Source organism: Naegleria gruberi (assembly GCF_000004985.1).
Source record: "Naegleria gruberi genomic scaffold NAEGRscaffold_38, whole genome shotgun sequence".
Lineage (NCBI taxonomy): Eukaryota > Heterolobosea > Eutetramitea > Acrasida > Naegleriidae > Naegleria > Naegleria gruberi.
The window spans coordinates 269,112-282,319 of NW_003163289.1; the positions used below are offsets into that span (position 1 = coordinate 269,112).

Sequence of the window (13,208 nt, forward strand, 5' to 3'; positions counted from 1 at the left end):
TATACATTATTTTCACTAATTCTCTCCAATAAATCTAATAATTTCCTTATAAATATGTTCTCTCACAGCCGTATCATGTACTTCATCAAATCCTTCCACAAGATCATCATCATCATATTTATTCGGATTGACTTGTCCCTTTCCACTCTCCCAAACCAACCCTTGAATTTCATAAATAATATTCATAATTTCATCTTGATCAGCATTGGAGGCAATTGTTGTTGGTAATTTATTGTCGGTTTTCAATTTTTCCAATACTTTCCTTGTGTTCTCTTCTACTGCCTTCCCACCAGCAATTGTAAACATTCCGAAAGTGTTGGGTGTTTTTTTGAATAACATTCTCTTCATTTTGGAAGCAAAGTTTGTGAGGTTCTGTTCTGCTTCTTCATGTTGCGACATTTTTTTTCCAGTAAAATAAAGAAATTCGAACAATTCCCAAGTTCCATTTAATTTATTGTAAATTCAACACGTGTTTTTAATACAACACAAAGTTCAACCATTTATGACATTCAATCTTCATTCCAAAATTCATTAAGATTGCACGCCTACACTTTTGGAAAAACAATCCTTTTTGGAAAATGTGCTCATGTTAAATTTCTTTCATTAAGAGTTATGTATCTTGAATTTCGAGAGTATGTAAGAATAAGAAGAAGAGTATTATTAAACCAACTATTCAAAAAAACAACACAACAACAACATGATGATAATAACTTCGGAAGCAGCACTTGATAAAATCAAATCTTCATCATCATCACAACATATTGCACAAAAGCAAGTGAGGTTTCACCCAAGTACATCATCGGACCCTCTTCATAAAGAAGAAGAAATCATAATACAAGATGAAATTGAACTGTTTGAACAATCTGCTGCCGTAACAACAACAGTTACAAGACTGAATGAAGAAGTGCCACCATTAAGTACTGTTTGCAAATCTTCATCAGTAGTATTTCATCTTCCCTCATTAGAATCATTGGCACAAGATATCAAAAACTCACCTCCTTCTGAAGTAACTCAATTAGTGTTACCATCACCACTAGTTGGCAATGTTAAGTATCCTGTGATTACAATTCCACTTTTGGTGGGAATTATTTGTTTACCTGTAGTTGGAACTGTTATAGGTTTGATTGCTTTTTTGAAATTTAAAAAGACATTTGAAAGTGTCAGAATTTGGATAATTGTGAGCATTGTGATCAATTTGATGATTTGTTTGCTTACTGCCATAATCATTATACAAGTAATTATCATATTAAATCTCAGTAAATAAGTTCTCAAATGTTGTTCGTTTCATGGTTGAATAAAAAGACTACAGCACCACAGGTTCCCAAGTTGTCTCCAACCTCAGTACTGATGTGGCTCGACGATGCTTAACTTCTCAAATCGGACGGGATGAGGTGCATTCATCGTGATATGGCCGTAGCCATTCAATATCTTAAAATGTGAATAATAAATCATAGCCATTCATTTCCTTAAATTAAGGTTTATCAACCAACCCTTTTTGGTAAAGATCGATAAGAAAAGTACAAATTGGAGAGATGTTTATTAGAAATTACTTTTGAAATTATTCAGCTTTCTTTTTAGATAAATCCAACCATCCTAATCCAAACTGATTCAATAAATCATCAATAACTTTCTCTCTACTGGACATGAATGGTTCAATGTAACAATTATAAACAAAGTGAGCTCCACCTAAATGATGATTAATATTTAAATAATTCGAATAATATTATTACAAAATTTTCGAATAAATTTACTTACCAAAGTTTGTATTAACTTTAAAGATCAACCACAACAAGAAGAGAATTTTAACTTCAAAATAGAAAGGAATCCAATAAATTAACCATTCGAAAAAGCATTCGAAAGTGATCACAAAAGCATAAACTGACCAATAAGTCAACTAATTCCGATCATTAAATAATTAAATAATTTAATTTACTTACCCATTGCTTATCATCTTCTTCTTCCTTTGTTTTCAAAGCTTGGAATGATCTAAAAGCAGGATACAATGCTCCGAGAAGATTAGAAATTGATCGAGAGATTAAAAATCCAAACAACATTTTTTTTAATTTATTGATGTGTTTGAAAGGTGAAAGGTTTAGAATAAATCACTGTATGCTGATGGAGTTGTTACAACTTGTGCTGCAGCTTGATAATTTTCATAAGAACCTGCGTCAAAAGAATTGTTTGGGAATTGATCATAGGTTGGTGGTGGTTGTTGTTTCATATTCTTTGTGACACCTTCTAGATAGCTTAACAGAGCTGATAGGACAGCATCATTTTGAGAGACTGGAGAGCTATTGGCTGATGCATTACTATTTCTATCGGTTACTATCATTTCTTTTTGAGGAAGTGGGAAGTTGTTTTGTGGCATTAGATTTCTTTGAATTACTGCTTCCATTTCGTCAATTAGTGGTTTATATGCAGTAGATAGCCGCACATATCGTTTGGCAAGTGTTGTAATTGCTCGGTAATCCTTCTCCAAGAATGTAAAATAATCCACAGTAATAACCTTTTTAGATGATGTGGTAATTGAGGAAATCCTAGGTCTTAATCCTCTCTCAATTAATTTACAAATGTCCAAATGATATTGACAAGTTGTGGTAATACTAGCTAGTATTGTAGAGAGAGAATATCTGTAATTTCACAAGTCATTAAGAACTTGGTATTGAAAAATACTTACGGAAATAGTTCATGTTCAGTCATTAACGTAATTTTGAGTGCAATCTCTTCCACAGCACTTGGAGAAATATCAGGTATTCTACTCAAGAATAATAATTTGAATCCCTCCACAATAATGAATGAATGCATATGTTGAGATTTGAAAAATGTCTCCGAGTGACAATCAACCATCATTTTGATTAAACGTTGACGATAGCTAGAAACTGCATTGAACACTGCTTCAATAACTTGTTTGAAAAGCATGAAATTTTCAGTTGTGACAACAGCGTTTTTCAAATAGTCCCATGTACCAGGCAACAATATCTCAGAAATTGACTTGTCCAGAGAAACTTCCAAAATCTTTGGTAACCCCTTGATGAAAATGGCAAACTCATTTGGGGAATGTTGCTCAGCTCCACCCACAACAAAAGCTCTATGTTTCTCTAAATTCTTCTCATATAAATCCAAAGTTCTGTTTTGATTCTCCGAAAAGTAGAAATCTCCAAATAATAAATAGTATCTAGACCTTGGTAAATCTCCATATCCAATAAAGTATGCTCCCATATTGTGACAAGCTCCAACAAAGTAAAAGTTTGAAAAGTAATCTGTCGAGAGTTTGGCAATTTCCAATTCACATCTCTTGGCTGTGACTTGAGCAAAGCTCAACTGAGCAGTAATTTGTTCAGATAAAGCCAATGCTGACAAGTAAAAGGCAAATAAACACTTCATCTCAGCCTCTGTTGTGATAAATTCATTGGGAGGAACAATAATTTGTGGTGAACCATTCAAAAATTGTTGTAAACATGTCTTTACAAAAAATTCAAATTTGACCCTTTTCAAAACGGGATGTCCACTACAAAGGAAAGTATAATACAATTCTACCACATTCATTGGTGAAACTGTACTTGACATTGTTTGTGGAAATTGTGGTGACTGACCGTTTATGTGAGTTGGTGAAGTGTACGGAAGAGATGATGATGGGATGGTGGTTGGTAAATTTAGAGGCATGCTATTGAGTAATTGATGTTGTAGTTGATTGTCAATTGAGGGAGTACTATTTGATTTGTCAGTATTATTGGACGATGATGACTTTTTCCTTCTCTCCGTTTTGGTTGGATAAGCGTCCGAGCCTTTTCCTCGTTTTCTTGGTGTATTGTACTATTTGTATGAGATTGAAGAAATGATGATTATGATGAATACTTACTGTACATTTGAGTCCTCTGGCTGAACATTTAGAGCATTCAGGAAGCTTTTTATCACACTTATATAAAACGTGTAATCAATGATATGTTGTAACTACTACTAGACACCTACCTTTTTGTGTAGAGATCGACATTGAATGCAGGCTATTGGGTGAAAGCCTTCCGGAGCAGTTAATCCATCTCCAATATTATAATCTTCATCCTCTGATAATGAAGCTTGACTTTCGGTTTTCTTCATCTTGCTATTCTTGTTGTTGTATTCGTTTTATGTGATATGTCTCTTGTTGCTATCTTTTTACTATTAGAGAGAATTAATACTTGTTCTTCTTGTGATGTTGAGCATCATACACAGGATTAAAAAAACGTTCCTCTTCTTCTTATTGTTATTTTGTTGTTGTTGTTGTTCCTATTGTTGTTCTTATTGTTGTTACTTCTCTCACAAGAAAGCACCTTGCTGGTTATAACGGCTGGTCAGAGATTTCAGCTGTTTTTTTCTCTCTTAAATAACAGTATAAAACCAGATGATACACAAACCTCGGTCTCCTTCCTAATAAAACAATTGCTTGCATCCTTCCATCATCATCTCTCAACACTTTTATCTTTGCATTCCATCATTTTTTCGATATTGTCATCATATTCTATCAAGCAGTGAGCCATTCTACTTGTTCAACTCCTCTCTTTTGAAAAAAAAGTGTCGGTGTTATTTTACGCTTCTGTTTGAGGCAGCATTAAATAAAGTCCTCGCTCTCTGCCTATCGGATGATTGACACAATTAAGGATAATGTAAAATGTGTCCTCGTTGATTGCTTGTTAGGAAGTTACTGTCCTTCTTGGATTTCATTTGCTAGTTACTGTAAAGTTCAAGAGATGGTGGGATGGTTGTAAATTTAAATACAGGAAATAAGAAGTATTATGAAAACAACCTAAAATAATAATGAAATCAATCACTTGTTGAAAGATGTATGAATTACACCTTCAGTGAAAAGTCACTTGAACTGGCTTACTGATGTTTGAAAGCTGTCAAAAGTTAAAAAATCAATCAAAAAAAATAGACATCAAAATGGTTCTTTGTGCTGGTGATGAAATTCAATTAACTCTTGTCAGAGGAAAAAACTTGAAAGCTGCAGATTCGAACAATCTCAGTGATCCATTTGTGACTTTTGAATCAAGCACTGGACAAAAATCCAAATCAAAAACCATCAAGGATACATTGAATCCGGAATGGAATGAAAAATTCACATTTAAATTGGATAAAAGTGAAAATTTCATGCTTGTTATGCAAGTTTTTGATTTTGATTTAATCAAAAATGTATGTAAAGATTAATTAATTATATTAGAAATATTATTCGAAACTTTGTGAAAATATTTGAATTGACTTTCCAATAGGATTTTCTCGGATCAACAACAATTACAATTTCTGATGAAAAGTATGATATTGGAAAGGAACATGAAACTGAATTACCACTCCATGCAACAACCACTGGATCATTGGTCATTCGTTTCACCATTGTCAGGAAATAGACAATTTCTTGTACACACATTTAATAATTGAATAAAATTATTTAATAAAAATATGCTTGCTTCTTTGAATTATAAGTTTCTTCATCTAGACAGACCAGTGAACAGTCTCTACATTTAGTAAAGCATGCAACAATATCCTCTGGATTAGTGACAAGTACAGGAATTGAATCACTAAGAGGAACTCCCTTTTTGAATGCTTCTGGTGCGTACTTGACTAAAAGCTCTTTGTTTAATCTGTAAAAGAAATAGGTTGAGACAGGAGTTGGGTTAACAAGGAACCATTGCAAAACTTCTTCTTGCTGTTTCACATCAAATAAGGAGACAATTTCCATTGCTCTACTGTGTCCAATATTTTGTGAATTATGAGCAATTCCTTCTTTTAAGAATGTCCTACACCACTTTTTCCTTACTTCCATATCACAATAATTACTTAAGATTTGTGATCCCAATACAAATGCATAAATGTCTGGTTGTTTTCTTGCTAGTTCCAAAATCTTTTCCATATTTTCCTCATAGTTTTGATAGGTAAAAGGTGGTAATCCCCATGCCTGTAACACCTTTGATTGTATTGAATTATTCTCATCCCTAAATTGTAAAAATAAAGATGGTTTGGTATCGGCTATCATTTTTACTATTCTTGGATCTTCAGTCACCTTGGTTGAAAAGTTAACTATTGATTGAGGATTGATTGCAAAAAGTTTCTTTGCAAGAGGTCTGCAATCTTTCCAGAAGGCCGGCAAATAAGTGATGAGGCTTGGATTTTTCATCAATATCATTTCAACAATTTCCTTGTCTTGTAATAGTTCTTCTTGATTCAAAAATGCAGGGAAAGATGTCATATCTTCAATTTGATTGATTCCTTTGATTACCAATTTGCGGAAACCAGGGGTAGAGTAGGGAATATATTCCAAAGAGTAAGGTTTGGAAGAAACAGCAATTTCTAATAATTCTTGATGATTTCTCAGAAAATTAGAACTGAGATATTTGATAGCAAATCCATTTTGTTTTACAGCTTGAGTGACAACCTGCTTATCTTGCAAAAACTTGGTGCAATATTTTAACATTTTACCATGTGAGTTGACCAATCGAAGGCAAAAATCTCTATCTTCCAAGAAGGATTGAGGTATTTCCTTACCAATCTTGTAGTAAATTTTTGCAGCCTTTACAAGAAAATCTGGATCATTGAATTTTGGAGAGATTGCACTAATGGTCTTGGCAATTTGTTGAGGAGAAAGATCACGAGCTGTAAAATGTTTCAATAAACAAAGAGCTAATGGAGTGGATGTCACACCTGCAGGTAGTCGATTAAATATTTGTCTTCCACAAGCAATTTTACAATACTTTTGGAAACTATCTGCCTCAATTGTAAACATTGATGAAGGTGGATCGAATAGAGCATCCCATATATTAGTTTTTGTATTGTAATGGCCACTTGTACTAATAACAAGGTTATTATATTTCCCATTCGGAACTAGGACAATGTTATCACTAATACTAACAAGGTTATTCGTCTTTTCCCATAACTTGATTGGATATATCCAGTGTGCAGGATACGAATAATATGAATAGCTGGCAACATTCATATCTTCATCGAAATGTCTCGTCATCATCAGTAACTCTTTAATAATAAATGGAATTTTACAATTTAATTCAGTTTCAACTCTTTCAAATTCCTGTTGATATCGTTCTCTATATTCATCATCACAATCAATTAATTGAAATTTATCAATCAAATGTTCATTATAAATAGTCAAATACTCCCGAAACACTCTACGAAAATAATTTAAAAAGGTGGCAACAAGTTGTCGATTCGTCACTCTAAAATTGCTCGATTCTCTGAATGGAATAAAACTGAATAATAATTCTAAAATTTCCGATGGTAAATCAAGTAATTTATAAAGATGATTGGAGGTGGTGGAAATTGTTGTGATCATAGTTTGATCGTGTTGCATTTTTTTTGATCTTGAAAATTCAATTTTTTAGAGATGAACTTTTTGTAAATTTCAAAAATGCAATGGAACTTGGAAATTTGCTAAAAATCGTGTTTCTTGAATGTCAATTAGAAAATTGAAAAATCAAGAATAATTGAAAGTTTATTAGAGTTTTGTCTTTTTGTACATGGACTTGAGTGCCTTTTGTCTAAGATCTTCCATTTCTTCAACGGATCGTTTGTTTTCTCCTCTATCAACTTTGATTCGGTCAGTTTCGTAAATGGAGGCAAGATTTTTCTTTACTTCATCCTTTCTAAAGTTCTTTTCATAGGTTGCTAGATTGTGGACCTTAGCTCCTAAGGCAGTGGTACAATTTCTTGAAACCAAATTAGAAAGTTCAGCAATTTGTTTCAACAATTCACTTTCGTTTTCAATTTTTTTGTACTTTTTCAAATATTGTTCAAGAATGAAAACTTCAGATCTGCAATCATAACAATGATCCATTCCTTCAACTTGCACGTTGTGTGGATAATAGTGAACTCTTGTTCTGGTATTGAAATAAAACATTTGACTTTCGTATTTTGCAGTATCGTATGGAATAGTTCCACAATCTTTTGAACATACTAATCTTGTTTCGGTTGTTGTTTGAGGTCCCCATACTGGCAAGTAAATATCTCCCTTCAAATATTCATAGCTCTTCTCAGATTGTGTATCATAAGGTAGACGAAACTTGAGCATGGACATTTTTGGTTTAATTGTCAAATGCCAATTCATTTGTGCTTGATTATCCCACTTGACACACTTTTCAATCTCCTCACGGTGCTCTACTGTTTGATTTTCATTTCCCTTCTCTGGTTGAGCTGTTCTAATATCACTAATAAACAACACATTTTTATCAGCATACTTTGCAGCCAACTCATCAGTAAAGAAATCATTCACAATTGTAATCTTATCTGTTGGTTTACAAACAAATGGACTTGGATCTACAAGTACGAAACTCAAATCAGGAAATAAATCACTCAAAAAGTTTGTGTGGTGGCCAGGAGCAGCACCTGCATAAACAACAATTGCACCAGGATAACCAAATTCAGTTAAGAATTCAATTTCTGACATGAGTAATTTACGTTGACCCCAGTGAATGACACTCTTCAACTCTGACTTTCTTCTACGGTAAGTTTCTTGAGGATCGTGTGGTTGGAGTATACGATTGGTTCTATCGAATGGTTTCTCTTCAATGTGTGGATCATTGTAGTGCAATATTTGTTCACAATGTGGATTTGATTTCTTATCTGGCCATTCGTAATTTTCATATTGTTTCTTTCGGTAGGAGAGAACGAATTGATTGGGAGCTCTGTTGAATTGATGGTAGAATCGAACTCTTCCTTGCGGTTGTTGATAGGAAGATGTATAGGAATGTGGAGGAGAATATCTATCCTCATCCCTTTTTCTGAATCCTGCTTGTCTGATATAAGAAGAAGAAGAAGCAGAAGCATGATAATATTCTTGTCTACCATATGAAGGCCGTTCTTCTCTTTCTTGATAATGAACATGAGAAGAATGGAAAGGCCTTATGTTGCCAGCATTTCGTGCCTTAATTGGTTTTCTATCCTGATAAGGGGACGCAGAGGAACCAACACTGAAGCGTTCTTCTTCCTCATGATATTGGTGTTGGTAATTTCGTTGTTTATTATCTGAACGATAAGAAGAATTATCAACAACAAAATTATCCCTTCTGGAAGAAATGTATTGCCTATTGCTGGAGCTGCTAAAAGTTGAACGAGTTCCATCTGGTTGTTGAGGAGTATCACATTGTCGAGAACGTTGGAGGTTGTTGTTGTGATTATTGTTGGTTTGAGGGTGGCCACGATTGTTCATTTTTCGAAAGACGAAATCAATAAATATTTGATTGAGGCGCCACCTTACATGTTTTTTGTCTAAGGATGTTGAAAGATATTCAAGATGGTAAATAGTTGGGCATTATGATTATCGTGTTGATTTAAATTCTAATAATTTTGGATGATATTTTCGCACAGCTTTGTTTCGTAATATATTTTCATAATAATTTCACACTAATTTTCCTTCTATTGAAAAATGTTGATGAATTAACTACTACTTGGAAGATAATCCGTAATTCATGTTGAATAGTTCTTGTATTTCAGTCGAATCCAAGAAGGGTTCCAAATCTGTTTCCACTTCCGAGCCAGCTGAGAAACTATCCAAAAAGCTGTTTAAACTTTCTTCATATTCCTTCATTCGGTGTTGAACTAGATTTTCATCCTCCCTTTCTGTTGTTGGAGTCAGGTCATTAAGATTGGAGATGTATTGGAAAAACTCATTGGCAGATTCAATTTTTGATAAATCCACAGTTGGGGGAGAAAAGCTCTGATTGGTAATGCATTCATTGAGGGCGTTATAGAATTGTTTCCTCTCAATTATTGTTTCAATTTCCTTAATCATATTGTGGTGGAAGAGTTGAACACCCTTGTATCGTTTAGAGAGAATTTGAAGAGCTCTCAAATCTTTTGAAAGCACCTGATAGTAATCAATGGCACCTAGAGGAGAAGAAACGTCACAATTCTTGCGATCTCCCTTTTCAATGAGTTTAACAATTTGCAAATGGATTTTACAAGCAGCAGCAATTGGAGCAATCAAAAAGGAAGGAGAAAATGATAATTGGCCTGATTCAGTTGTGGTGGTTATTTTCAAAGCGCATTCTTCAATTTTATCCTTTCCTCTATTCATTTCAGTATAAATTCTAATCTTGAGTCCATTTCCAACAATTTCTGCAATATCATTAAGAGTTCCAGAAACCCTCTGATTCTTCATCATCATTCCTTTACAAATACTAATTACAGCATCCAACATTTGAATGAAAATCACATAGGTACTCTCTGTTAATTTCTGGTCCAAAATCATACTCCACTCCTTTGGGAACTTGACGCCAATATGTTTTTCAGCAATTTCATGCCAATCTTTTAGCATTCCCATAGCCGTATTCTCACTCTTGGCTTCACAGGTAAGAACTTGCTTGAATTTTTTCAAATTTATCTGATACTTTGTTGCTTTTAAATCGTCAATTGGGTTTTCATCTAAATAAAATTCAACAAATTTAAGGTAAAATCTAGCAGTTTTCAATTTTCCACATCCAATTTCATAACATGCCAAGTATGCATAGGCACTTGCTACATAAAAATTAGAGTGTTCATCGAAAATCTTGCTGAGAGCATCTCTGGCTTTACGTGCTGATTCATCTGCTGTTGGTGATGCAAGAGTTTCCTGCTCAATTTGTGCCTTAATAGCCATAAACATGGCCTTGACCTCTTTACAATTCGGTAATGAATCATCCTTACTCAATAAATAAGTTTCCAATTCCTTCGGATTAATAACCCAAATCTCAGACATCATTTCTTCATAAATATCCAAATATTTCCTCATCTCTGCAAACTCATTAATTGTCTGATAAAGATTTCCTCCAACTCCAACTCCAGCACTAATATTACTTCCATTACCACCAATAGAAGAATTTGTAATAATACTTCCTGAATTAATTGTCAAATTATTAATCGAAATTAAATTATTACAAGTTTCATTGAACGATGAATTTTCCATCTGGAATGTAATCTTTCCATCATTATTTGATTTCTTCTTCTTCCGAATCCTAGAGGCTCCCTTCTTTGCCTCTTCATAAACACATTCAACCTTCCTCCATTTACATCCACTACATGATGGCAATGCCCGATCGCAACATTTATGAAGACGTTTACAATTATTGCATGCTATTGGATGGAATTGTGGTTTTTCTTCATCTATTGTGCCTGGTGATGGTGAGGATAATGGTTGTTGCATTTTTTTGTTTGAGGTAATTGAAAGTCCGAAACAAATATGGAGAGGAATTTGTTTTCCTTCCTAAATATGAAACGGAAAGGTGTTTTTAAAAACTGCGCTCAATCAACAACCTTAATCATCATTCTATCTGAAATCTAACTAATTGTATCATCAAGGAAATTGAAAATTTTATGGAGAATTGAAAGAAATCCAACAGTTGTTGCGGTGTTATCCAGGGGGGACCAATGTTGATGTCCGCGTGTTACTGAAAATTAAATTAATAAAAATTATGGGTCAGAAAACGCCTTTGCTCCAGCCAATTTCAAAAAATATTCTTCTCCTTTCTTTTACGAAGATTTTAAATTACTTGGCTACTGTGGAATGGATCTGGCTTATTACTTTGTTACATTAAATGATCGCTTTCATTATGGTGCTATATATCATTTTCTATCTATAGGATGAATCTTGTCTTATTAGAATAAGTGCATTGGAAGTCTGAAAGTGGAGTTCCTAATTTATTGTTTTCCTCAGAGGAAAAATGTTGGCTTGTTTCCACTACCACTATTCGACGCCTTGTTATTCAACAAATATATGAAATAAAGATTCGATAGTTTAGTATAGAAAAGAATAACATCTATAGATGGTTTTCTGAAATCAAGGAAGATGGATACAGTACATATCTCAGATAATAAGCTTTGGATTGATTTTATTTTTTTAATAACGGCATGGTTGGAGAAATTGATAATAATTTTATTATATTATAGTGATTTGGCAATTATTTTATCCAATGAATCTTTCATCTCATTTCCATTCGAATCAACCATTAAAAAAGATTTTTTCAAATCCTTAATGAGCTTAAAATGATTTTTCACATTTCGAATAACAGATTCCTTGCCGAACACATGTTCTAATATTTCTTTCAAAGCAATAACATCAGCAGCAGCTGTATGCTGATTTTCAATTGATTTTCTAAATAACTGTTGATAAATGTTACCTAATTTACATTGATTTTTCTCTAATTTCAACGCTTTCTTCAAAATTGGAATTGTATCTAAGAAAATGATATGACTATTTTTCAAACCATCTATTGTCTTTGAATTATTCATTCTCCAGTAATTGAAAGCACGATGTAGAACACTTTTGTCGAATGGTGCATTATGAGCAAGAATTAAGGATTTCTTTGGTAAGAAATCAACAATTAATTTAACTGCTTCCATTTCCTTAGTTCCATTTTGCACCAATTCATTTGTGATTCCTGTTAATTTTTCAGCATCTCGTAAAATTTTCACTCTAGGAAGGATATATTTTGGAAATGATAAAAATCTATCTTTTGAAATATTATAAATATAACAATCAGTTGGAGCTCTTGTTTGAAGATCAGTTGTTTCAAAGTCCAAAATCAATACATCATATTCCTCAATAGATTCAATAAGACTACATTTGAATTGATGAGTAGTGCAGCCACCATTATTAAGACAACATTGTCTACATGATTTACAAGGTGCTTTTGTTGCTTTCCTTTTGTTACCACATTGGCACATTTCAATTCTAATTGAATTACACTTAGTTGATTTCTTTGGAGGAGGGTTTGTATTTGTATTTTGAGAGTTATTAGGTTGTGGTGTTTTTTGTGTATTACATTCAAACATTACTTCATCCTCTTCCTTTTCCATTTTGAATTTTTCTAATCTAATCTTCCTACATAATTCTTGCTGAAGAGCATTTGTTAAATAGCAAGAATTCACCATACAATCGGATATTACTTTAGCCTTATCAGTTGAGCAATCATGTTTGGTCTGTAAATGATTTGACAAACTCTTTCCAATCACATAATTTTTTTGACATAAAGGACAAACAATTGGATCGTTCTTGTTGCTGACTACATCAGTATCTTTCCGTAATGGAATTGAGTTTTGTTTCATATTAATGCTCTTAATTATTGTTTGCACATTGCCAATTACATCTTTTGGAACAACAATTTTTTTTACAAAATTATCTGGCAATGGAGGAATATCATATTCCAATATGAATCTTCCAATTGTAATGGTTGACTCTGCGTGAATTCCATAGCCTG

General features: G+C 33.3%; 6 protein-coding genes across 6 annotated transcripts; all 6 read right to left on the reverse strand.

Annotated features, from left to right (window-relative positions):
• Nucleotides 1–15: 15 nt before the first annotated feature.
• NAEGRDRAFT_50773 (uncharacterized protein) lies at nucleotides 16–399 on the reverse strand (the record flags this gene model as incomplete). The annotated part of the gene is made up of 1 exon (XM_002674757.1): nucleotides 16–399. The coding sequence occupies one exon, from the start codon at nucleotides 397–399 to the stop codon at nucleotides 16–18; it is 384 nt and encodes a 127-aa protein (XP_002674803.1).
• A 1,117-nt stretch (nucleotides 400–1,516) lies between these two features.
• Nucleotides 1,517–4,095, reverse strand: NAEGRDRAFT_80540 (TB2_DP1_HVA22 domain-containing protein; the record flags this gene model as incomplete). The annotated part of the gene is made up of 7 exons (XM_002674758.1): nucleotides 1,517–1,686; nucleotides 1,756–1,894; nucleotides 1,938–2,005; nucleotides 2,107–2,603; nucleotides 2,678–3,813; nucleotides 3,860–3,916; nucleotides 3,970–4,095. 7 exons carry the CDS (start codon nucleotides 4,093–4,095, stop codon nucleotides 1,559–1,561), a joined length of 2,151 nt encoding a protein of 716 aa, XP_002674804.1. The 3' UTR covers nucleotides 1,517–1,558.
• Nucleotides 4,096–5,419: 1,324 nt separating this feature from the next.
• On the reverse strand, nucleotides 5,420–7,330 carry NAEGRDRAFT_70139 (uncharacterized protein; the record flags this gene model as incomplete). The annotated part of the gene is made up of 1 exon (XM_002674759.1): nucleotides 5,420–7,330. One exon carries the CDS (start codon nucleotides 7,328–7,330, stop codon nucleotides 5,420–5,422), a length of 1,911 nt encoding a protein of 636 aa, XP_002674805.1.
• Nucleotides 7,331–7,474: 144 nt separating this feature from the next.
• NAEGRDRAFT_70140 (uncharacterized protein) lies at nucleotides 7,475–9,184 on the reverse strand (the record flags this gene model as incomplete). The annotated part of the gene is made up of 1 exon (XM_002674760.1): nucleotides 7,475–9,184. One exon carries the CDS (start codon nucleotides 9,182–9,184, stop codon nucleotides 7,475–7,477), a length of 1,710 nt encoding a protein of 569 aa, XP_002674806.1.
• A 234-nt stretch (nucleotides 9,185–9,418) lies between these two features.
• On the reverse strand, nucleotides 9,419–11,155 carry NAEGRDRAFT_50776 (uncharacterized protein; the record flags this gene model as incomplete). The annotated part of the gene is made up of 1 exon (XM_002674761.1): nucleotides 9,419–11,155. The coding sequence occupies one exon, from the start codon at nucleotides 11,153–11,155 to the stop codon at nucleotides 9,419–9,421; it is 1,737 nt and encodes a 578-aa protein (XP_002674807.1).
• A 737-nt stretch (nucleotides 11,156–11,892) lies between these two features.
• On the reverse strand, nucleotides 11,893–12,807 carry NAEGRDRAFT_70142 (uncharacterized protein; the record flags this gene model as incomplete). Its single annotated transcript, XM_002674762.1, has 1 exon — nucleotides 11,893–12,807. The coding sequence occupies one exon, from the start codon at nucleotides 12,805–12,807 to the stop codon at nucleotides 11,893–11,895; it is 915 nt and encodes a 304-aa protein (XP_002674808.1).
• Nucleotides 12,808–13,208: the final 401 nt, after the last annotated feature.